This window comes from Triturus cristatus, chromosome 2_2 (assembly GCF_964204655.1).
Source record: "Triturus cristatus chromosome 2_2, aTriCri1.1, whole genome shotgun sequence".
In the NCBI taxonomy this organism is placed as follows: Eukaryota; Metazoa; Chordata; class Amphibia; order Caudata; family Salamandridae; genus Triturus; species Triturus cristatus.
Window position 1 is genome coordinate 855,605,608 of NC_140582.1, and position 26,512 is coordinate 855,632,119.

Sequence of the window (26,512 nt, forward strand, 5' to 3'; positions counted from 1 at the left end):
TTTAATCAGAGTTTTGATTATTGTACTGGTGCCTTTCGACTCTCCCTTGACCTGTAGATCATTCACTATGGAATACTTATATTTTTCAGTTGGATGGAGAGTTGGTATGGTCCCCCCCTACCCCCTTTCACTGCCCTCCTCTCCACAATCCAGCCGCACATAATCACCCATCCATCTCCCCTCGCACGCTCATCCATTTACCCACTCACCTTCTAAACACTCCATGCATTCACCCATGCATACCATCCACCGCGTTAGCATGTCCTCATTATTTGCGTTATTAAATGTGGAAGAAATACCGAATAAGCTAGAAAGATAACTTCATGATCATATGTATCTACAGTGTGGTAAGTAACTCTAGCACCTGCTATTTACAGCGATGGGGAGCTTTATAAAATGCATACTTTCTCGTTCATTAGCTAAAATAAAGATAATTATTTCATCTACTTGCTAGTCTGCAAATATACCTTTTTCCGGATGGAAACTGGAAGCAGTGCAGCTTCTAGTATTTTCCTACAAACCCTTTCTTGTTAAGTTCGCTTCTGTCAGTAGGTTCTGCAGCCTGTGATGCTATGTTAAACCTACTGCGGGAAGCGATTCATTTCACCACGGCCTTTAAGGCAAAGCCTGCCGGCTCAGGCTGCCTAGGGCTGGTGTTTTTAAATGTTCGCTTGAACAGTAGGCGGGGGTTGCAGGTCCAAGATGGCAGTGACAGGCAGTTCTGATCCCAAATACAACAGTCACTTTGTCCCACTTGCAGAAAACGGTCTGTGTAGCTCGCGCTCGGCCTCTGTGGGTCTTGGCTTCCCCCATGCGGGAGAGCACTTACCTTCTGTGGTGCTCGCACTCGTGATCTTCGGCACATGCACTAATGATCTGCGGTCTTGCACTCAGGATCCACCGGACTTGCACTAAACTACTGTTGGAATCAGCGGCTGTATTGGAGAATAAATCTCTGTGTGAATGGTTGCATTGGTGAGTGAGCTGATGTGTGAGTGCTTGTATGGATGTGTGAATAGATATGTAAGTGGTTGCTTGGGTGTGTGAGTGCTTGTATGGGTGAGTGAGTGCTTGTATGGGTGAGTGAGGGGGATGTGAGTGACTAAAGGTAAAAAGGTGGATGTGTGAGTAGCTGTATGGATGAGAGTGTGGTTATGTGAGTGGCTGTACAGATAAGTGACTGGTTTTCTGAATGACTGTATGGGTCCTGAATGGTTGTGAGAGTGGCTATACGAGTGAGTGGGTGTGTGAGTGCCTCTATGCAGGAGTGAGTGAGTGGGTGAATGAGTACTCTAGGAAGCACACACTGACAGTAGCACATCGGGACATAACAAAACAAGCATTGGCATGGACAATAGGTCTCGCCTTTGGAACCTTATAAGTGTTTAGCCATGCAACAGTTGATGTTGTTGCACCAAGGATATTGTACTGCATAACTAAATACTTATAAGGTTCCAAAGGCGCGACCTATTGGTCATGCCAATGCTTGTTTTAGGCTGGTATTGATTTAAATGACCGAGGGGGGGGGGGCTGTCCCTTTGTCCCTTTTCCTCTGAAGATGAGCTTTGTGTTCAAAGGTTATTTTTAAGAGACGTGTCTTCTTGTATGGAAGATTTTTTAATGTAAGCTTCTTTGAAGCAGTTCAGTATGCTAAAATGTGCATGGTTTCGACATTTCATTGTCCCTCATAGGGACATCTTGGTATGCCAGTGGTAAGTCTGATATATAGGGAGGCTCTGGTCTTTACTCGTAAGAGTAATCAATGTAGTATGTTCTCACTACTCTTGTGGTGTGCACTTTATTATGGTGAGGGTAGGTTCAGGGCCTACGTTTTGTAATCTTTTGGAAACATATTCTTGTGGTTCATCCGTCGTTAAAGTCCTCTTGAACTATCTGTTTTTATGGTGCAGGTTGTTTTCTCCTTCGCGGACTGCATTTCTACATTTTTATTATGTGTGCTTCACTTTTTGGAAAATTGTGAGTAAATTTGAGTTTATGGTTATTCTTTGGAAGACACAAGTTAGTTGCCTTCTCCTCTATGGAGGGGATACGTATTTCATTTGTTCATTTCTAGAACATATGGGATGAACTCTGTATCTTACGCTGTGTGATAGGTAGTGTCTGAAACAATCTGATGGAGACTTCTAGCTACAGTTTCCTTACCTTGTTTGGTCATACAATTTATGGAGTTTTTAGGCTTTATAAGAAGCTTTTAATGTTTTTCTCCCACAATGCTTTTTGCATCTGTCTGGAGGTTAAATACAACCTGTCTTTTTGGGTATGTATCTATTTTCACTTTGCTTTACAAGTCATTGGGAAATTATGGCTGTTACTTCTTGAGGTGGGCTTGTGATCAAATTGTGTTTTGTATCACAAGTGGTGTTGTATGCGCTTGTTGATGATTCATTTGATACATTATTTCCTTTTAATGTTTGGTCTTTTCTTTATTGAATGTTTTGCTGCTGCACTAATAGGTGTGTTCCCTATTCTTCTTTCACGTGCCTTGGTATTTTGAGCGTGCCCACGGCTCTGAGTCCTGTTCAGACTTTCGGACCATGACAATAAAGGCTTTGCAGCCGCAGGCTTTGTAGTTATCTGCGGTCCTGCAGTAAAGGTGGGCCAGCGATGCTCCATGCGTTGTCAGACCACTCGGAGTCTACAATTTTATATATATTATGTATATGTCCAGATGATACACCTTTGTGGGAAAACGTTTTACTAGAATATCAATATTAAATTAAAGCCTATTAGTGTCATTTTAGTCTCTTTACGGTGCATTATGTAACATTTGAATTGTCACTTTATTAAAACAAAATTCACAATACCATGGAGGTATTATTGTTCATCTTTCTTTTAGTGTTCATTCATCTTGGTATAATGGAATGTGTTCTGAGAGTCCACCTTTTGGATTTTATCAGGACAGTTCTTTCTCTGATATTTCTCTATTGTTGTGAAGAATGTGGATTACATTACTTTTGTCTTGCCCGCTGCCCTTTTAGTCAACGAGTTTTCTTTCGGCTTCGGGGATAGAGGTTAATGTCTGATAACGGACAGATGGTTCTTTAGGGGTTTTTTCTCCTTTTTCTTCAAGAGCCGTCTCTTTCGGGCCTTTAGGGTTGTTTATTATTTATATGTCCTGTGACAGTGGTCATGGATTCTTTTAAGAGCCAAGCTCTTGTTCTGCTACTCCTACATAAATTTGGTCGGTTGTTAGTTATGACCGGCTGGTTCTCTTTGAGAACTTTTGTAGGATTGGTTCACAGACCCTCCATCAGGAGGGTATAGCTATGGTATTTAATTCAAAAGTTAAGGAATCTGCAGCTAGATGTCTGAGTTGTAAATGTTACTTACCTTCGGTAACGTAATATCTGGTAGAGACCAAGTCTAGCTGCAGATTCATTAACTCCCTGCCCATCCTCCCCACTCTGCGAATGACCTATGAGGTAAGAGTTGTACCCTTTTTCAGGGCTCTGTTTATATTCTTAGGATAACTATCTCAACTTAAGTTGGGACTCAACAGACCACATGACCTGGCCACATAGGTTTTGTTTAGATGTTGCCATACCATCCATTTCCAAATGTGTGTGGTCGGTATGGTGGTGGGTGTTTTCTATTTCACACTGGATTGGACACCAGTGGGCAGTATTGATGTATTTGTTCTTTCTTTGAAATTCTTTATTTTGTATCATTATACCTGGTATTGACACTATCAATATTTCACGTAATGGTGTGATTCACCAAACAGCTTGGTGTTGTTTTTATAGGTTTTGTTTTGCTGTTATCATGCTGCCAATTACCACTGATGAATTGGCTGTAGATTGTAAGGTTTTCTTCCCTTACATGAGGGTTATTTACCAAGGCACACTATTTCAAAGATTTTTGATGATTGGTCTATAGAGTATAAGGTTTTCTTCCCTGGCATGGTGGTTACTCACAAGGGTGTAGGATTTCAAGTAACCCTGTGCTTTTATTCTTTTGGGGTTTTCTTTAAAAATTCATGCCTAGTATTAACTTACCGTTTGAGGCTTCTTCATTATTAATGTTTCAACGATTTTTGATCTTTTTGGCACACTGTTTCCGCAACCAGTTTTTATAGTGGCTCTGTGTTCTGCCACGGTAAGTTTCACAGAAGTAACTGACGTCCATTCGCTAGAGAGGACTTACATGGCTCCGCTGATGTCAGGACCGGAGTAGACATCATCGCGTAGCTGTATGACGCAGCAGAGGAACTGCTGGCTCCCGGGGAAGGTTCAAAAGTTAATGAATCTGAGGCTAGACTGTATCTCTACCAGATATTCCGTTACCAAAGGTAAGTAACTTTTATGTCAAAAACATACTGACCCAAAGCAAAAAGTGGGAGTAACCATGAGAGCAGATCCTACTTTCCTTCAATTACTCTTTGTATCTCTTTTGTAGCCTATGCGCTTTTATGAAGTATTCTGTTTTTCATGTGGCTAGGTATCAGCTGTACACATAAAGCATTTGTTTATATTTTGTCTTGAGATTTAACCTGTGAAGCGATACATTCCCCATTTCATGTTGTGGTTTGTTTGCCTTTTTAGGTGCCTGTGGTTCATGCTTGAGGTTTTAATGACCAAGAATGAGAATAATAGCCATGCATTCATGCGAAAGATGTCAGAGAGCATTAAACTAACAAGAGATGCTCAGGCACCAGATGATCCTAAAGCAAACGAAGTAAGTAATATTGTTGATTCCTCTGAAAAAATCTTTTAGATGTTGGGCTTACCATTGTAAGAATCTTAGGCATTGACAGTCATGCTATCACTGCTCTTACTGCACCAAGGAATGTTACATAGGTCTTTAAGCTTACGTTATGACAATATTAGTAGATTCTTTGATTTTGCTTTCCCTACTGCTGCCCTTCAGAATGTTGATGATTATTAATATACTGCTTTTCAGGGTTGTACAACTGCTAAACAAAATAGCTAAACCTACTCTTCTGGATTCTTGACCTCTTGCTTAGTAAAATGTGATTTCTCTGGATGCCATGATGAAAACTTGCAGAAGAATGAAACTGAAATGCTGAGTTGTCAGCAAACGAAACATGGAGAGAAATTTGTAATAAACAAATGAAAAGCTCCTCATAATAATGTCCACAGTAATTAAATTGGTTAGATTACTTGCACATTCATTCAACCACTCTTTTACAGCGAAGAAGGCAGCGGGGCAGAAAGACTGTTGGGGCTTTAGAGATGCCATCCATAGCTGTAGTGGGCTTTCATCCCTCCCCGTCTCCACCCTTTTGGTTCCCTTATGGGAAATGGGCACGATGCGATGCTTGAGGGAGCCACTCCTACACCTTCTGAATGGGGGTTAAGTTCAATAAGATATATTTTCAAAGAAGAACCTGGAAGAGATACCACTGTTCCTGCTGCTATTTACCCTGGTTGTGGAGCCTCTGGGCATAACAGTTCGCAAGCACCTAGAAATTAAAGAAATGCTATTTGGCCCTAATGAGCGATAGATCTGCTTTTTTACAGGCATCGAATGAAACATGATAGCAGACAAATTTATTATAACCAAATAAAAAGTCCATCATACCAATGTCCATAAGTCTGACTTATTTGATTTGTAAATTCTGGACAGGCACACAAAATGTAAATCTGGTTGTAAACACAGGTATCTGATAGAGACTTCTAGCTAAAGCTTCCTTAGTTTAGAATTATCTCCATGAATCAGACTGGACCTGAAAGATCTTGAGCAGTACCCTTGCGCAGGCTGGTAGGTGGCATCCTTCAACTTCACGTCAGTGCCTAAATAGGAGCCACCCCAGCATGCTACCCCAGTCACTTTATGACTGAGCTTTCTTCAGTGTTTTGTTGAAGCATTTTTTTTAGTATCCTTTTGCCTGGTGTGTGCGGAATGCCACCCTAGGAAACACCTGTTTTTAAACCCCATGGTGCCTGTCACAGACAGATGTCTGTAAAAGCCCTGCGCTTGAGTTGTTTGTGGTGCTTGGAGCCAGATCATGACTTCAATCCTGCAAGCACTGCTGCGGCATGAACACGAAGTGCTGAGAATATATTCCCTGAATTCATTGTTGCCTGATGTCAAACAACCATGTGATGCTCTCAATCTTGGTCGAGCGTAAGTCACTGTAAATTGGGTAAGTCCCCAGTGCAAGAAATCAGAGTTCTTGGACTCCTTCACGTGGGCCTAAGTTACTGCATGAGGTGCTGAAATGCCAACACCGCTTGGGCCTTGCTACTTTGCAGAGCTTGCCAGAGTTCCCCGGAGCCAGAGACCCCTGCCCAATTCAAGGAGTTTAATGAGGTGATGTGCCTCTCATTAGGGTGGCCCTACCACTCTGGGTGCCTTAAATACGAGAGGGGCCCCTACTGGTTTCCTGCTAGCGGTTTATCTCACGGATCTGGTGTTTGATGTGGAGCTCCTCTCCTTAGTAGATTGCAAACTTTCTCAGAGCCTGCTTCAGTGCCATCGTTCACAGCCACCGAAGCTTGTGGAGGCGCCGACCCCATAGTAATTCCTGACTCCGATATAGAGCAGGATCGGCATCATCTGATGTCCGCTCCAGTGGGGAGCGGTACTATGCCCTCTGAGTCGTCAGTCCCTTTTACTTTTGATAGGCCTGGAGAAGGAAACGAATAGGAGGGTTTTGAAGACCCTTAACTAAGAGAGACATTTAGCCTCAGATTTCTTACTATAGAATATCCCAGTCGTCAGGCTGGATCCGGAAGACTTTTACTAGAGTATTAACCTTGTGCGCTGGCAGGAGGTGTCGGTCGGCTCTGTGCGACATAGTCGTCTGAGCAGAAAGTGATGTCCGCGACACATATATAGGCTCCACCTCGGCGCGCTGATGTCAGTTTTTTTATTTCCGTGCCTGCTAGCACAGACCCGTGAAGAGAGCTACCCTCTGTCACGATTTGACAGGCCTGTTTGTGTTGGTTTTTATCAAAGAAGACTTTTAGTTTCAAGCTGCAGTGCCTGCCATTGCGCTCTGCCGGTGACGGATCCACACTTAATTTGACTTTGGTCCCTGGAGTGCGGCCACGACTCGAAGGCATGCTCCAACTACTAGACCACGATTCCGAAGGCTTTGAGGGAGCGGTCCTTAAATCTGCTTGTGGCCCGGTGTCTGCTCCACGATGCTCGCCCCGGAGGTCTCATTCTTGGTCGAGAGGAAAATCCGGGCTCCACTCCGGGAGTCCTAAGTCCTTCACCCCCCGCTTGAAAGTAACAGTTTCAAGAATAGCAATAAAACTTTTCAAGATGCAGTAGGAATTGTTTTGCAGGGCACTAGAAATGCTCAACAGTAGTAGAATTACTATTGTATTGTCAATCAGAACCCGTAGAACTAAGCATTTGTAGACGATAGACATTTACATGCAATAGGAGGAAAAGCAATGCAGTCCTATGGGAGGAAAATAGTCTTATATATTAACAGATACGTACACAACGTACTCTTCCAGTCTTCAGGGGTTTAGATCAACACTGGACAAGGGTCAGTTTTAAAGTAGGTTCTGCACTACCTGCGACCCTGGGGTAGGTTGTAGGTATGTACCCGCGGTTTCAGGACACAGACCCTTGGGCCTAAGGTAAACACAGGAGTGCCCACAAGGCAGGAGTGGCCGGGTTAAGGGTGCAAATCAGCAGCAGGTGCCCAATGCTCTTCAATGGGTAATTTCAGTTGCACAGAGGCAGCAGGCTCTGACCAGGAGGCTGAATAAAGGTGACCACCAGCTGGACAATTAAGTTTGGATGTCTAGGACGGTCTAGGCACAGTTGGTTGGGCTGTCCAAGGCCGGGGGGCTTAGGATGAAAATGTCTGATTTTAATTTGTCAGAGCCAGTCACGGTCAGGGGGACCCTTCGTGTAGAGGCTGCAGGTGACTTATTGGGTCCAGGAGAGGTCAGCCTGCGATGGAGTCGAGGTCTGGATCGCTGGGGAGACGTCACTGGACAGGTAAGCCACTCAGACTCGGGCCATGGGTGTGGGTTGCAGAGTGAGCAGGGGTTGCAGATTCGCCTGGATCTGAAGTCTGTGAAGTTTGAGTTTTCTGGACAGGGCTACTGTCCTCAGGAGATCTGGTCTTTGTTGAATAGTGGCAGTCTTCCTGGGGTTCTTGCAAGGCGCTGGCCACCGGAAAGGCGGCGTGTTCTTCGCAGGGTCATTGAGCAGGAGGGTTGGGGCCAAATCAGTATTAGTCTTCCAGGCTCTGCTGCACGGCGGCGTCTTCATCCTTTTCTTCTAAGGCCGCAGGAATCTGATGATCGAGGTTCAGGGGTGCCCCTTAATACTGAATGTAGGGGAGTTACAGGCACTGAGAGATGGTAGCCAATGGGCTACTTGACTTTAGGGTGACTACATCCTTTGAATGTCCCCTCCCTATTGGGAAGAGGCATCCCCCAACCTGATAGGGTAGAATCCTTCCATTCAAGAGGGAGGATTTCCTAAGGAGGAGGGCCACCTCGATCTAGGGCACCTTAGGGGTGGCCCAGGCAGAGAGGGTACACACTTCTCTCACAACTTATTTTCCCATCAACCTTGCTGCCAAAAGGAAAGCTGGATCAGGGGTGGTGGACATCTCCACTGGCTGGAGAGGCTCTGGCTAACATTGCAAAGGGCAGAAAGCCTTTCAGGCTCTCCGTCCTGAATGCTGTTCCTGCTAGGGGGTAAGTGAAGAGCACCTCCACCCAAGCAGGTTGTGTTCCTGACCCACGAGAGCACAAGGGCTCTCACCTCAGGGGGTCAGAAACGTCATGGAGATGTTTTCTTCCGCCAGCCTATCATTGCGGTCAGTGAACACTGCATGTCTCTTGAGCTGTTACTCCCACTCCTTGTGGACTGTATACACCTGCTAGTGGCAGAAACTTGGAATGGTCTGTTGAACCTTTTTCTGCTGCATCTCTGTGATTGTCACCATATTTGTGCCTGTGATCCTTCTCTTTATTTTGTCCCTTGCCCAGCAGGGTTGTGTTCTGGTCTCTCTTAAAGGGTACCTTTCGGCCTTGTGTGCCTTCTTGAGACTGCAGACCAACCCTCTTTTTTTAACTGCGCTATTGTAAACCGGTTTCTTAAGGAGGGTTGTACATATGTTCCCATCTGCCCCATTCATCATGCCTCAGTGGGACCTTAATTTAGTTCTCACCTCCTGATAAGCTCTCCATTCGAACCTCTGCACAACTACCACCTTTAGGCTGCTTTTCATCAAAAAAGCCTTTTTAGTGGTAATAACTTCTGCCAAGAGGTTGAGAGAGCTGCAGGCTTTGTCATCGAACCCTCCTTACCTGACCAATTTCCCTATTAAGTTGGTGCTTCACACTAAGGCCTGTTTCTTACAGAACGTGGCAACACTATTACTCATGGGGTAATCAGTCACCTTGCCCACTTTTTGTGCTCCTCCGCACCCCTCTAAAGAAGAGGAGTGACTTCACCGTCTGGACCAAAAAAGAGATTTGGCATTTTACCTTGACCGCACTAAAAAGTTCTGGTTGGACAACCAACTCTTCGTGGAGTACGTCGGACCAAACAAAAGTTGTGCAGTGCATAAGAGGACTATCTCGTGTCATCACGGATCGTTCTCTGCATCAAAATTTTCTACAGTCTGGTCAAGAAATAACCTCCTGAAGGCTTAAGTGTTCATTCCACCAGAGTTAAGGCTGCACCCACGGAGTTGCTATGTGCTGTTCAAGTCCTTATAACCAAAGAGTTAGTGTGCGCACTACCAGGTTGAAGTTTGTTTATCCATATGTACCGTGCTCCGAAGTATCACTCACCGAACAAAAGTGTGGAAAATATCAATGATAGCCTCCCCATGATCGTGGGGTATGTCCCCCGGGCACTGGTGAAAACGTCCTTCTAATGAGGTTTCTCTTGTAGATTTATATTTTAGACACGAAAGCTTACAGTTCTTTGGAAAGCAATGTGTTTTAATGAATTTGTTGCTTCACAATTCATATAACTTTCTGGTTCTTTCTTTGTGGACTTCGATTCCCAGAATGCATTTAGCTTGGTGATTTCTTTTGAATAATCTTATGTTCCATAATCCCAATGCATTTCGGCGTATTAGCCTTTGTCTGGGGATATTCTGTAAATGAGGGTATTATAGATATAGTGACTGCACTTATACATGACAGAAATGTTTAGTTAAAAAACCGATGGTGATTGGTGATAGTGACCATCAAAATAAACGTGAATAAAGGTGGTGTGTTAAATAGACGGTATTACAGGTTTGCAGGGATAACGTGAGGATGTAAGAGGTGAACGAAGGGCTTATGGAAAACGGTGAATAAACGTTAGTGACAATATCTGCCAAAAATCAGTAATGGACGGTGACCGCATATCAATGAGGACTAATATGCGTGTGATCAGAGTCGTTAATACGTAACCTAAAACTAGTGACCTTAAAACAGTGATGAGCGCGAAAGAGACTCGCTAAGGTGTTAAGTGTGCCTCGTACGCATGCTAAAAAGACGCAAGTTCAGATGGATCATGACATTTACGCTTACCGGTAACAATCGTTGAAGGAACGCGAGCGTCCTCCTCAGTGAATCGAGTTCTCGTGATACTGCCGTGTGTGCTGAATGTTACGTGCAGAAGGGGGTGGAGTTATATGGTTTGTACGCGATTGCAAAGGGCATGGAAATAAAGGAGGGGTGCCGGTAAAAGAATGTTAAAGTTACTAAATAGAGTTATGTGGACAAATCTGTGATTGGTGAATGTGTGGCGGTCACACTGCTGAACAAAAAGCTTTAACATATGTAAACATTGGTCAAAGAAAAGTGTGGAACGTATCCATGAACTGACGTATAAAGATGAATAAAAAATACATACAATAGAGGAAACCATGTTAAATAACAAACGGGCTATAAAGTGGACATAATCAAAGATAACATAAATATTCTATACGTTCATTCATGCCTGACGGTTTCATAGAGTTCAAAAGGAAAATCCAATGGTTTTCTCGTTGTAATAAAAAATTACGATTGTCTCTTCCTTTTTGTCTGTGGGTTACTTCCAGGATACAATATTTTAATTGGCTAATGTTGTGTCTGGCTTCCAAGAAGTGTTGAGCTACTGTTGATTTGGTCTGTTTGGTTCTGATATTGGACTTGTGTTCATTTAAACTTGTCTTGATTTTCCTTTCGGTTTGTCCTATGTAGATCTTACCACAAAGGCATTTTAACATGTATACGACGTTGAATGTGTCGCATGTAGCAGTTACTTTGATATTGATTTTGTGTCCTTTCATCGGATGTGTTATATAGGTTCCTTTGATTATGTTGTTGCAATTGTTGCAATTCCGACACGGAATTGTGCCTTTAAAGGTGCCTTCTGCAGGTGGTTGTCTTGAATGCTGTAGTCTTTCTCCGATGTTTTTGTTTCTGGTGTAGGCGAAGATCGGGTTCTTGTTTGAAGATGCGGTTGAAATCCTGTTCCATACTTAGAATTTGCCAGTGCTTTTTGATAATGCGTTTGTATGATGCACTTAGACGCCGCCCTCGCGCGCTGACGTCAGGTCTTCTTTTTTCCGTGCCAGTAAGCGCCAATCCGGGAGAGCTACCCCTTTAGTAATTTTTTGACTAACTTTTTTGACTCTTTTTGGTCACTTTCTCGACTCCGGTGCCGGTAGGATGCCCGGTTTCAAGGCCTGCGACGACTGTCACCGACTGATGTCGGTGACCGATCATCACCGCCGGTGCCTGTACTGTTTGGGGCTCGACCACGACGCGGAGTCGTGTTCCGATTGTATGGCCCTGACTTCGAACGCTAGGCGGGAGCGGTCCCGTAAGCTTCTCGAGCTTCGCTACTCTGCTCTCGACATCATCGCTCGTCTGGCTCGAAGTCTTCGGGTAAGTGGAAGCGCTCCAAGAAGTCCAAGAGGCGACACCGCTCTTCGGACTCCCCTCGCCGGTCGCGAGACTCGTCCGAGGGTCAGAGTGGTTCCACCCCCGCGGCTCCCCTGGAGTGCAGGCGCCGCACACGTCCCCATACCCGCCGGTCCCTGGGACTGACGCGACGCCGGCGGAGGTCAGTGCCTTTCTCTCGGCCATGAGTAGCCTGGCCCCGCCGTCGACGCCCGCTGGCGCGCCTTCGGGCCCCGCGGACTCGACTGGGCGACCTTGCGCGCCGGCGGCTCCGGCGCTGTTGGAGGCTCCGGCCCAGACGCCGCAGGTCCCCGAGGGGCCCACGCCGGGGCCCCCGTCGACGCCGGTCGACCTCGTCACGCCTCCTCCGCCGGCGTCGACACCGGTGCCACATCCGACGCCGGTCGTCGTCGATCCCCGGTTCAGCCCCTGTCCGGACCCGACGCCGCATCCGACGCCGCTTCCGACGCCGCTAGAGACACATTTTGTCTATCGTCCGGCTCCGATCATTCCTCCTGTTTACCAGGAATCGGATGACGGGGGCGACTGGGAGGGGTCCGTGGATCCTTTGGCCCTTCAGGGCCCACTTTCACAGGACTGGGCAGATGAACTGGGGGAGGCCAGTGGTTTGGATACCTCACCGGACACTGGATTCATCTCTCCTCCGACTGTGGCTTCGGAGGAGGGTGCAGCTTTTTCTGTGGTGCTGCGCAAGGCGGCCACGGCCTGTGGGCTTGAGCTGCCTGCCATGGCTGTGAGGACTAACATCCTCACTGAGGTGCTTCAGTCTGCAGCAAGCTCCACTGAGCCTCTGCTGCAATTCAATGAGACCCTCATTGACGTTCTGCAGGGCACCTGGTCCAAGCCCTCCACAGTCCCTCCTGTGGATAGGAACGTTGCCAGGCGCCACCGCCCTGCTCCGGGCGACCCCAGTTTTCTGTCCCAACACCCCACCCCCGAGAGCCTGGTTATCCAGGCCTCTACCTCCCAATCCTCCTTCCCGTCCGCTCCTCCGGACGGGGATTCCAAGAGACTGGAACAGTTTGGTAAGAAGCTGTTCTCCTCGCTCAGTTTGGGCCTGCGGTCTTTGAACACCGCCTGTCTCTTGGACCGTTATTCCCACTCTCTGTGGGATACGGTGGAGGACGTGCTGCCCCTGTGCCCGGAGGAGGCCCGGGCACAGCTTTCCTCAGCTCTGGCCGATGGGAGAGATGCAGCGCGCCATGCAATCCGATGTGGACTCGATACTACGGACTCGCTGGGTAGGGCGATTTCTACCACGGTGGCGCTTCGACGTCACGCCTGGCTGCGGTCCACGTCCTTTTGAGGGGATGTCCAGAGCACTTTCATGGACATGCCTTTTGATGGCACTCGCCTTTTTGGTGAGAAAGCGGTCAGTGCGCTGGCTCGCTTCAAGGACTCCCGGGCTACGTCAAGTCCTTGGGCCTCTCGGCCCCGCGGCCACAAACTTCCACTTTTCGCTCCTTTCGTGGCCAAGGAAGGGGCACCTCCTCATGTCCGCCTAGCCACCGGCCGCAGAACCAGCCTGCACGCAGTCGCGGACGTGGTTTCCGCCGAGGCGGTACTGGGGGACAACGCGGTCAGTCCACATCCTCCCCGGCAGCATCCGCCTCAAAGCTTTCCGGCCCATTCCTCGCCAGTGGGAGGCAGGGTTCGCCATCACCTGCTCCACTGGCGTACCATTACTTCGGACAGGTGGGTGCTGCAAATCGTCCGAAGGGGCTACTCCCTCCCCTTCGAGACGACCCCTCCAGCCATGCCACCGCAGCACCACCGTATCTCGGAGGATCATTTGAATCTTCTACAAGAGGAAGTTTCGGCCCTCTTGGCCAAAGAGGCCGTCGAGCGCGTTCCGAGCCTAGAAGTAGGTCGTGGTTGTTATTCCCACTACTTTCTGGTTCCCAAGAAGGGCAAAGGGGGCCTACGCCCTATCTTGGACCTCAGGAACGCCAATGCCTTCCTCCGGAAGGAACTGTTCAAAATGTTGACTTTGGCTCAGGTTGTAGCTGCCCTAGACACTGGAGACTGGATGGTAGCGTTGGACTTGCAGGACGCATATTTCCACTTCCCCGTCCTGCCGGCCCACCGGCGTTACCTGCGGTTCACGGTGGGTCAGGAGCACTTTCAGTTCACCGTGCTCCCCTTCAGCCTTACCAGTGCCCCTCGGGTGTTCACGAAAAGGATGGCGGTGGTCGCAGCTCATCTGCGCAGATCAGGGGTTCCGGTCTTCCCCTATCTCGACGACTGGTTGTTGAAGGCGGGCTCGCCCCAGGCAGTCGTCTCCCACCTCCAGACTACGGCGGATCTCCTGCATTTGCTGGGGTTTTCCATCAACGTGCCGAAGTCACACCTGAGACCCTCTCAGAAGCTCCTCTTCATCGGAGCGGTTCTCGATTCGGCGCAGTTCCGGGTTCATCCACCGGAACAGCGGGTACGGGATATACAGGCCCTGATTCCCATCTTTCGGCCTCTATCCTGGGTTTCGGTCAGGCTTGTGTTGCGGCTTCTAGGGCTGATGGCCTCCTGCATCCTACTAGTGCATCACGCCAGGCGACGCATGCGGGCTCTGCAGTGGGACCTGAAGTTTCAGTGGGCCCAGCATCACGGCAACCTGTCCGACCATGTCTTGATCTCGGAGGGCATTGCACAGCAGTTGCAGTGGTGGCTCACGGACCGCGATTGGGTCACGGGCAAGAGCCTCTCCCTACCCCGACCGGAGCATGTCGTAGTGACGGATGCTTCCCTCCTGGGATGGGGGGGCCATATGGGAGAGGCGGAGATCAGAGGCCTCTGGTCTCCGGCGGAGTCTCGCCTCCACATCAACTTGTTGGAGCTGAGAGCAATCCGACTTGCACTGAAAGCCTTCCTTCCCTCTGTCTGGGGAAGTGTTGTGCAGGTGTTCACGGACAACACCACCGCCATGTGGTACTGCAACAAACAGGGCGGGGTGGGGTCGTGGACCCTTTGTCAGGAGGCTCTGCGCCTCTGGACATGGCTGGAACACCAGGGCGTCACCCTGGTGGTTCAACATCTGGCGGGCTCTCTGAACGCCAGAGCAGATGAACTCAGCCGCCGGTGCATGATGGATCACGAATGGCATCTGAACTTCGAGGTGGCGCAAGGTCTCTTTCAGCAGTGGGGAGAGCCTTGGTTAGATCTATTCGCCACCGACGAGAACGTGCAATGTCAGCAGTTCTGCGCGTTGGAATTTCCAAGGCGGCACTCGCTCGGCGACGCTTTTCGTCACGAGTGGAGTTGCGGTCTGTTGTATGCCTTTCCGCCTATACCACTTCTGCCCAGAGTGCTGAAGAATATCAGGCGCGACCGGGCCCAAGTCATCTTGGTGGCTCCTGATTGGGCACGAAGGTACTGGTATCCCGTGCTACTCAGTATGTTGACAGATCCTCCGATTCGTCTGCTCCTTCGGGAGGATCTTCTGTCGCAGCAGCAGGGGACGGTCCTCCACCCGAACCTGTCCAGCCTCCACCTCCATGCGTGGAGATTGAGCGGCGGCAGTTGATGCCATTTGACTTGCCTCCTGAAGTCTGTGATATCATTCTGGCAGCCAGGCGTACCTCCACAAAGACGGTATACGCCTGCCGGTGGAACAAATTAGTGGCATAGTGCACAGCAAAGGCTGTGGATCCCCTTTCCGCCCCTCTTTCTGAGGTTCTCCTCTTTCTTCTTTCTTTGGCCCAGCAGGGCTCTGCCTTGGGCACCTTGAAAGGTTATCTTGCTGCCATATCTGCTTTCTTACGGCTTCCTGATCAGCCTTCTCTTTTCAAGTCCCCTGTAGTTTCACGCTTTCTTAAAGGCATTACTCACAAGTTCCCTCCTGTCCCTTTCGTAATGCCTCAGTGGGACTTGAATCTTGTCTTAACATTTCTGATGTGCGCTCCCTTTGAGCCTCTTCACAATTGTCCTCTTCGTCTTCTGACTCTTAAGACTGCTTTCCGGGTAACCATCACCTCGGCTAGACTGGTGAGTGAGCTCCAGGCTATATCGTCCAAGCCTCCTTTTCTATCTGTTCATCCGAACAAGGTTGTCCTTCGGCCTCGTCCTTCCTTTCTACCGAAAGTGGTGACCCCCTTTCATCTTGGGCAATCTGTCACCTTGCCCACCTTCTTTCCACCTCCGCATCCTTCCAAAGAGGAAGAGTGGCTCCACCGTCTGGACCCAAAACGTGCGCTCTTTTTATTTGGACCGCACAAAACAGTTCCGGGTGGACGACCAGCTTTTCGTTGGCTACGTGGGTGCTAAGAAGGGGAAAGCTGTGCACAAATGGACCATCTCCCGGTGGATCGTTTTGTGTATAAAAACCTGTTATTCCTTGGCAAAAAAGGTCCCTCCTGTTGGGCTGCGACCCCATTCTACTCGGGCCACGGCGGCTACTACTGCTTTGGGACGGGGAGTTCCTTTGCAGGACATCTGTCAGGCGGCGACGTGGGCTTCGCTGCACACGTTTGCCAGGCACTATTGCCTAGACAGCCAAGTCCGGAGGGATGGCTTCTTTGGCCGTTCTGTCCTCCAGGACTTTCTGGTGTGATCTTGGTTCGCAAACCCACCACCGGGGTTGGTATTGCTTGGGTATCTATTCTAAGGTGAGGAATCTAACTAACGTGTTTCTTTCAGATGAACAAGTTACTTACCTTCGGTAACGATGCATCTGTAAGAAACATTAGTTAGTAAGATTCCTCACCGACCCACCCATCCTCCCTGTTCTGCGAACTGACATCTAGGGTTAAGGCTATCCTTTTCAGGGCCCTAGATTTTTTGGCACCAGTGTCGGTCTCTTGCATGGCTCTGCTTTCCTGGCGTGGAAAGCTATGTACAAGAACTGACGTCAGCGCGCGAGGGCGGCGTCTAATTACTCCGTCATTCCGGCGCACGACGCCAACGACGGACGCGGAGCCGCAGACGACGCCTAGCGACGCGCAAGGGGTATTGCTACAAAAATCTTCCGGATCCAGTCTGACGCCTGGGGATATTCTAAGGTGAGGAATCTGACTAATGTTTCTTACAGATACATCGTTACCGAAGGTAAGTAACTTGTTCATTTGGCAGTGACCCGGGGCAAGGAAGATGGATGCCCACAGTCGTCGGGTGTTTTCAGGTAGTTCACGGGTGTCTTGACTCTTCAGCCACGAGGTCCAGGAGGTGACGACGACCAAGAGCTGGATTCGGCGTGACCCACGAAGTCTGCTGCTTACTGCGGCGGCGGTGACCAGATTGGAGCCAACAGGCCTTGGTAACAGCAAGTCTTGTGGAAAGGACAAAAAGTCAGCGGTGCAGACAGCAAGGTCTGGGGGACTCACCCAGCAAGGGTAAGTCAGGGCAGGCCTGGAGCAAGCAGGGGAGCCCTTTGGAATTGTAGGAAAGTCTTCAGGGGACCCACAAGCCAAGCCAGCCGTCAAGGGATCGCGAAGACCCCTCAGGAGGATCCACTCAACAGGGGCCCACGGTCACTCGGGAGGGGATGGGCCTCTGATCTTTGGAGGGATCCCTGCTAGAGGCTTGGACCGCACGTGGCCCAATGCACAGATTCGTAGAACGTTGTGAAGGGGTTGCACTCGAAAATAGTGCACGGTACCCAGGGATTGCGGTTCCTCGTCACTCGTAGGGTCCACTTGCCTCAGCGTCGCAGGGGACTCACAATGGCCTTGGAGAAGTCAGGAAATCCTCTTCCTGAGCTGCAGGGACTTCGAGTTCCTGCGGGAGCGGGGGAGTTTGTGACCGTTGATTGCAGTTTTTGGTGCCTGCCATGCAGGGGAGTCACTCCTTGACTCCAAGGGAGATTCTTCTGTCTTCCATAGGTAGTGGAACGTCGAAGGTCCGGGATTCGTCTTCAGAGCGTCATCCAGGGGTATCTAGTTTGCAATGGCAAGGGTTCCCTAACTTATACTGGAAGGAACGGAGGGATTAGCTCTATGACCCCACCTATGGGAGGGTCAGGGGAGTGGGTGGCTGCACCCACTTCCCTTTGTCCAGTTTCGTGCCAGAGCAGGGGCAGGTAGCCCCTGAGCCGGTTTGAACTGGTGTATGCACAGAGGAGCCTACTGCTCCCCCAGTGCAGGACTTCAAAGCACTCTAGGAGTGCACCCACCCAGCCCCAAAACACTAAACCCTGTCTGGTAGGTGGTCACACGTCCCTGTGACAGGATACCTATTGTTGGGCTTCCTCCACTGCATGTTTCGGTCATCAGCAGGAGGGCAGCCCAGTGTCTGTGACTGGTGGTATCCATTTTGTGATGCCAGGGCTCTTCAGGATTCCACCGTGTTTCCACTGTAGATCCATGTCTATCCCTCTAGAAGGGTGGGATCATACTCCCACACCAGTTACTGGTGTGGGGGTATGATTCCCAAGCGTTTGACACAAAACACGACATGTTTTGATGCAACCATTCCAAAGTTAGCATTTACCGTGAGGTTATAATGCACGTAAGAGTATATGGTTTGACCGCATTCACAAACAGCTCCAGAGAATGGACTCTGAGAGCTGCAGAGGGGCCCTGCTCAGGCAGAGGCTCCCCCTCACAAGCACCCTGACCTCAGGATTGATAGGGCCTGCCTTAGGGGTGACTGATAGGTTAAAATGTGTGTGCAGGAGAGATATAGTGAACCTATATCTCAGTGAGGAGCGCTAGCGCCACCTCACCCAGGCTGCAGTAGCAGGCCTGTGGTGTCAGATTTAGACTGCTTCCCAGGGATGGCATAATACATGCTTCAGCCCTTGGTAGGCCTGTAAAGTACCTATGCCCTTGGTACCTAAGGTACCATATACTAGGGACTCATAAAGCATCACAGTATCCAATCACTAGTGCACCTAATATGCACTCCATGTTGTTTAGATAGATCAGAGAGGCTGGGGCCCTGATTAGCAGGGTCCCAGCCAGACTATAGCCAGAAACCAGTGTAAACATCAGAAAGAAAGTGGGGGAACATAAGAGGCAGATCCTACTCTCCTACAGTCATACTCACGCAAGCCATATTAGACAGGGGAGATGCAGCGAAGTTCAACATCTGGTGTGGGCTGAACGCAGCTGACTCGCTAGGCAGAGCGATTGCCTCATCAGTGGCCCTTGGATGCCACGTTTGGTTGAGAAGACTGTTTCATGTGATGTCCAATCATCCCTCATGGACATTCACTGTAATGGCTGTCACCTTTTTAGCGAAACGCCAGACTCCGCACTACAGTGCTTTAAAGTCAGCAGAGTTGCGGGCAGATCCTTGCACCTTACCATGGCCATCTGCCAACCCCAGTCTGCCTTCCACCGTTTTGTGGCTATGGTAGGGGCTAACAAGCTAGTCTTTTCATGGCTAGCTGCCAGCTTTTTCTTGGACGCAGTTCACACAAACCATGCAGGAACACCAGCCAGAGGTCGGTCCAGTCCACCAACTCCCCAGCAGCCTCAAACCCCTTTAACTTGCCCTTATACCTGCACGGGGGGCCCAGTTGGGGGGCAGGATCTGATGTCACCTGCTCTACTGGCAGTTCACTACATTGGACAAGTGGGTTTTACAAATGATGCAGGGGCTCTGTGCCCTTTCTGGAAAAACTGCCACCCATAGTACCCACTTAAGACAGGTTAATGGAGGAACATCTTACTTTGCTCAGTCAGGAAGTGTCTGCCCTTCTGAGCAAAGGGGCCATCAAGAGGGTGTCTGCATCAGAAGTAGGCCATGGTTGCTGTTCCTGCTACTTTCTAGTGCCCAAAAAGAATGAAAGCCTCTTTCCTGTTCTAGACCTGCGCTTTGTTAACCTCTTAACTTCCACTTCCCGGTCCTGCCTGCCCACAGACAATACCTGCAGGGCCAAGAGCCCTTTCGATTTCCTGTGCTTCTCTTTGGCATCACCAGCACCCCTCTGGTGTTAACCAAAGTGATGACGGTGGTTGAAGCACCTCTGCAGCGGTCAGGGGTTCCAGTCTTCCCCTACCTCAGCGATTGGCTCTTGAAAACAGGTTTGCTGCAGGCAGAAGTCTTCCCACCTCCAGACTTCTGTGAACCTACTGCAGTCACAGGGGTCCACTGTAAATGTCCCTACGTCACACCATACTCCCTCTCAGAAGCTCTTTCTCATATGAGCTATTCTGGATGCAGTGCAGTTATGTGAATATCCTCCCAAATGGTGAGTCCAGGATAGTCAGGCTATGATTCTCATGTTTCAGACTGTATCCTGATTTCAGTGAGTATTTTGGGCCTCATAGCCTCTTGCATCCGGCTAGTGACACATGCCTGTTGGCATATGCGATCTCTGCAGTGGGAACGGAAGCTCTAGTTTGCACAGCATCAGGGAATCTCTCCAATCATGTTGATCTCAGAGGGAACTGCAAAAGCCCACAAAAATCTGCAGTGGTGGCTGACAAGCTGCAATTGGGTCAGCTACAGACCCCTGTCTTTTCAACAACCAGAGCTTACTGTAGTGATAGATGCCTCTCTCCCGGGCTTGGCAGCTGTGTAGGAGAGGCGGAGATTAATGGACTTGGGTCACCAACAAAGTTTGGGCTCCATATCAATTGGTTGGAGCTTCAGGCAATCCAGTTGGCATTGAAACCCTTTCTACTTTCGATCAAGTGAAGGCTGAAGGAGATGTTCACTAACACCACCATTGCCATGTGGTACTGCAACAAACAGGGTGGGGTGGGGGTTGTGGACCCATTGACGAAAGTCACTATGCCTCTGGACATGGCTAGAACTTCGGGTCATTTTCCTGGTGGTTCAACACTTGGTGGGCTCTCAGAATGCCAGGGTGGATATACTCGAACATTGATGCCTGGCTGATCAAAATGCCTTCTCCACCAGGAGGTGGTGCAAGGTCTCTTTCAAGATTGGAGAGAGCCTTGGTTAGATCGGTTTGTGTGTAACCAAGAACATGCAGTGTCAGCACAGTTCTGGGCACTGGAGTTTCCAAGGCAGCCTTCACTCAGACGCTTGTCTCCTTGAGTGGAGCTCAGGTCTCCTGTATGCCCTTCCACTGATAATACTGCTGTCCAGAATTCTCAAGATCAACAGGAACGACCCGGCCCAAGTCGTTCTCGTGGCTCTAGATTGCGCAAGGAGAGTATGGCATTCCGAACTCCTGTGACTGAGCATGGGTCCTCTGCTCAGGCTGCCCTTTTGGGAGGATCTTCTCAACAACAGGGCAAACCCTCTGCCTTCATGTGTGGAGATTGAGTGGCGACAATTGAAAGCTTTTGACCTTCCTGCCGAAGTTTGTGATATTCTGGCAGCTGGGCGTCCGTCTTCAGAGGCAATATGCGCCTTTCGTTGGGACAAATTTGTGACATGGTGTGCATCCAAGAACATTGACCTTATTTCTACAATTGCCACCCGAGGTTTAGTGTTTGTTCTTTCTCTGGCCCAGCAGGGTTCTACTTTTAAAGGTTATTTATCAGCCTTCTTGGTTTTCTTGTGGTTGCCAGACCAACCTTCTTTGTTTAAATCATCTGTTGTGACCTGTTTTCTTAAGGGACTTAAACATTTGTGCCCTCCAAGACCATTCATCATGCCCCAATGGCATCTGTACCTGGTCTTAACATTTGAGCCCCTGCATAAATGCCCAATTCGCCTACTCACCATCAAAACAGCTTTTCTCATGGCCGTAACATCAGCCAGGAGGGTCAGCGAACTGCAAGCTCAACTTATGCTCCCTCCTCACACAACTTTCTGTTCAGATAAGCTGGTCCTCCGGACTCGTGCTTCCGTCCTGCCCAAGGTTGTGACACTGTCTGGCTTAGTATATGGTGCACACTTATTTAAGTCCTGCACTAATCCAGACAACCCTTATGGTGATTTTAGTGGTCTTTGATAACCATAGAAAGCTCTCGATGTGATAGCTGTGGAGAGCAGCCTTCAGGCTTAGTCTAGGAGGAGTGTAAAGCTGCTTGTTTTGCCAGAACTAATCATATAGTGTAGGTTAAACGAAAAAGAACCACACAGTGTAGCTATAAAAATAAGTTTATTTATTATACACACTCATGAGGACGAAGATCTTGGCAGGAAGAGATGCTGGAGCTTCTTGTAGCCCGAAGATTTCTGGAATACAGAGCCCACAAGCCATGGCAACAGCAAGTCGACTCTGCACAGGAGTTCTGTTCCATCGGTTCCGACGATGGATAGGCCTCGAGGGAGTTGCAGAACCACCACTTGTGTTGCTGATCCTTTTCGGAGCCTGTGGAACTTCAGGAGCAGCAGACCAGTCAGCTTTGTTGCAGTGCCTACAGATGCAAGGGAGGAACTCCAAGGGAGATTTTCTTTGGGTGTCTTTTATGCCCAGTGGCCTGGAGAGGAACCTGGATGAAGCATAGGCACAGATGATAAAGAAGACTTGCAAAACAGCAAGACCAGGTGCAGCAGGAGTCTTACTTGGTGCAGTCTCGGTTCCAGGCGAGGTCCAAGGTGCCCAGACGGTTGAAGTTGAAGTGGTTTCGAGTTTGAATCTTGACCCGCAACAAATCTGAAGAGCCACCCGCAGTTAAGCCCTTAAGTACCCTGGGGAAAGGGTTGGGACGATTCAAGGGTCCCTCCTAGAGGAGGGGCTGGACAGAGGGGAGGATACTCCCATGTCCAGTTTCACGCCAGAGCGGAAGCCAAAAGCTCCCTGAACTTGCTTAAACTGGAGTAAGCAAGGAGGGCACCGAATGTGCCCTTCAAAGCAGTATGGTGGCTCTGGCAAGCGCCCCCACATCAGCCCAATACACCAAGTCCTGTCTGAGAGGTGGTCACACCTTCCTATGACAGGAAACCTATTGTTCTACCTTCCCCTGCTCTACCTCAGCTCAGCAGCAGTAGGGCAGAATTGTGTCTGGGGTTGGCAGCAGCACTAGCTTGCTGGCAGACCTTTGAAGGCTGTTGACCGGAGCACTGAGGGCTTCCAAGAGGAGCGCCCAGGTGCATGGAATCATACCTCTAACACTGGTAACGGTGTTGGGGTATGATTTCAACATGTTTGATACCAAACATGCCCAGGTTCGGCACAGCCAATATATAGTTAGCCATCGCGTAATGATGCATGGCCGCTATATGTATGCACTTACGAAGCCTGGAGAATCGGCTCTGGTGTTTGTAGAGGGTTTCCTGCTAATGCAGGGCACCATCACACTTATAACCTAGCACGCTGCCTTCAGGATTGAAAGGCCTGCCTTAGGGGTGACTTATAGCTTTTAAGTGCTGTGACCGCAGATATAAGGAAACTTATATCTGTCGTAAGTGGTGCTGGCATCAGCTTCCACAGTTTGCAATAGCAGGCCTGTAGTCACAGTTTCAGTGGTTTCTCATGGGTAGCATAATACATGCTGCAGCCCATGGGAGACCCCTGGTGTACCTATGCCCTAGGTATCTTTGTACCATATACTAGGGACTTACATGGGTACACCAATAGCCAATTGGTAAGGTACCAAAGTACTCATCTCTGTCAAATTTTGAGAGGAAACACAGTGGCTGAGATCCTGGTTTGTAGGATCCGAGCCAGACTAGAAAAAAACATACCGACACCAGCAAAAAGTGGGGGTAACCAAGCAAGAAGGATCCTACCTTCCTACAGACACATTTTTATGTAGTGCAGAATGTCACGTTGCCTACCTTCTTTGCTCTGCCTCACTCCCTAAAGAAGAGGAGAGACTCCACCACTTGGACCAAAAAAAAGCATTGTCATTCTACTGTGATATTATTAAAGGATTACAGTTGGGCGATCAACTGTTCGTTGGGTACGTCAGGGCAAGTAAGGGAAAGGCTGGGCAGAAACAAACCATCTCAAGATGGATAGTGCTCTGCATAAAAGTCTACTACGCTTTGGTCAAAAAGAGAAACCCTGAGGGCTTGCACACTCATTCCACCAGAGCCAAGGCTGACCACTGCATTAGCTCACAGAGTCCCTGTCAAGACATCTGTCAGACAGCAACTTGGGCGTCACTGCCCACGTTCACCAAACATTACTGTCTGGACAGTTGGGTCTGTTGTGATGGGCATTTTGCTGTTCAGTCCTACTGGACTTTTTAGTCTAATCTGTTCGGAGACCCACCTCCAGGGAGATATTACTTGTTATTTCAAGATTTGGAATCTGCAGCTAGTAGTCTCTATCAAATGAACAAGTTACTTACCTTCTGTAACGCCTTATCTAATAGAGCCGCAGATTCCTTACTGAAGCTCCCCGCTCTGCAAATTGATTCCTAAATAGAACTACCCTTCTGAGACCCGCAGCACTGCATACCAGTGTATCAGGATTCTTCATGCTTGACATGTATAGGCACCATGCACTACACATCCGGCGCACACGACACCAATGGTTCATTTGCATAGATTTATATGTTCGAGGCATATGAGCTGCAGATTGTACACTTAGCATAGGTCGCCATCTGGTGTTGGGCCCGGATGTTTGCAGTTTGTTTTTCTTCTTGGACCGTCTTTGGAAGTCACGAGTTTGGTGACTCCTCCTTCGGTCCGTACTGCGCATGGGCTTCGGCTCCATCCTCAGATTGTTTTTTTCCGCCATCGGGCTCGGATGTGATACTTCGTGCTCCGGCTTCGAACTTCTACGGTTCCAGCCTCGACGGAAAATCCTCGATTCTTCGAGTTCCTTCATCATCTTCATCTCTCGAAGCGGCACTTTTTCCATCCCGTACATCGACACCGGCCTTCGGGCCCTCCGCGACTCCGGTCCCGGCCGATGGAAAGGACTCCGTTTAAAAAGTGCCCAAAATGTGGGTCTAAATTTCCCCACACCGACCTCCATCAGGTGTGTAACCTTTGCCTCTCTCCGGAACACGAGGCTCGAGACTGCCCCGCCTGCAAGTCTTTTCGATCGAAGAAAACGATCCGAGATCGAAGGGCTCGACGCACCATGGCGCACTCATCCTCGACAGCTCCACCGGACATCTTCGGAGACGACGCCGAAGCTTCGGGGCAGACACACACCGAACTGGGAGAAGACATCGTCAGCGCTTCCGAGGCCGACGACTCCGACCTGGAGGACGTAACACCAGGACAGCGGGCCGTGAGTACAATGCCCCCTCCCAGCCCCGCACCGAAAACCAAAGAGACTCCGGTTACTCCCTCGCCTGCCGGCCTGGGCAAAACCAAAACCAAAGCCTCGATCACCCCACCTTCGGGCCCGGTGTCGAAGCACTCAAAGTCTCACGGCAGCTCGGGATCGAGCCAGCCGACGCCCGGTGCCGATAAACACCACTCGGCACCGAAGCCTGCAAAATCCAGCTCGACTCCGAAACCACCGGTGCCGAAGCCTGGACACTCGGCGCCGACCAAACACAAACAGAAATCGGTCGGCACCGACGCTCCGGCGCCGAAACAGCATTCGACGCCGAAACACACGGAGACCTCCAAAAAGCAGGGCGTACACAGAACATCGAAACCTCCGGTTCCGAAATCGCCGGTGCCGACAGACGACTCGGCGCCATTGGCTCTGTTTACACCAGACCCTTTACAAAAGACTTTGTCCAGAGATCCAAAGACTGGCCTTTTGACTGTGATTACTAAGAAGCGTCGCCTTGAGGCTCCGGCTCCTCCTCCTCCACCCAAAAAGAGGGACTCAGCTACTTCTCCCCTTAGAGTACCCTCCCCACTGCCACCCCCCCTCCCACCACCACCCCCTCCACCTTTACCTCACTACGATCCGGCCCCATCCCCAGATCCGGATGACGGGGACCCGGACAATGACCCAGGGGACGCCCCAATGGATCCCACTCCACCAGGGACCCCAGATCCATGGGAGGATTATAATAACCCTGATGTACCCAATGTACCTCAAGACGACCTATACCCATCAAGGCCGTCTCCTCCAGAGGACTCTTTAGGGTTTCACCATTTAGTGCAGAGAGCAGCACACTACCATGGGGTGGACATGCACACGGAACCAGTGGAAGAAGACTTCCTACTGGATACATTTGATTTACAAGATCGTTCCACTGCTATTTTACCCATGCTTAAGGGTGTCACCAAGCACGCTACAGAGGTATTCAAAGACCCTGTCAGAGCCAGAGTACTAAACCCTAGAATAGAGAAGAAGTACAAGGCGGCACCCACAGACCCTGCATACATCAAGGGCCCTGCTCCTCTAGATTCCCTAGTTGTCTCCACAGCTAGAAAGCGGGCTAACTCCCAATCCTCAGGAGATGCCCCACCACCAGACAAGGAATCTAAACTTCTGGACGCGTCTGGTAAACGCACCGCCTACCAGGCTGCAAACATGTGGCGCATTGCAAATACACAAGCACTGCTTGCGCGATATGATAGAGCACACTATGATGAATTAGAGGCTCTTATGCAGCACCTTCCAGAGAAATACAAACGCCAAGCTCATGACCTGATACAGGAGGGCAAACTAATCACAAACACCTCCATTAAGTGTGCCCTCGATGCAGCAGACACTGCTTCTAGAGCCATAAACACCAGTGTCCTGCTTCGCCGCCATGCCTGGCTCAGGATATCAGGGTTCAAGCCTGAGGTCCAGACATCAATACTTAATCACACCTTTGACCAGCAAACACTCTTTGGCCCAAAGGTAGACGAAGCGCTCGAAAAAATGAAGAAAGATACAGACACAGCGAAGTCTATGGGAGCGCTCCAGACCCAAGCCTCTAAGCGTTCCTTTCGACGCTCGTCCTTTCGTGGCACAGGTAGAGGCT

General features: G+C 49.5%; 1 protein-coding gene across 1 annotated transcript in view; it reads left to right on the top strand.

Moving 5' to 3' along the window:
* Positions 1-26,512, top strand: part of PDS5A (PDS5 cohesin associated factor A) — a 1,513,477-nt gene that overhangs the window by 1,131,740 nt on the left and 355,225 nt on the right. Inside the window, exon 27 of the mRNA XM_085642237.1 lies at positions 4,563-4,695. Within this exon, the coding sequence (XP_085498363.1) occupies positions 4,563-4,695 (133 nt within the window). The remainder of the gene's footprint in view (positions 1-4,562; positions 4,696-26,512) is intronic.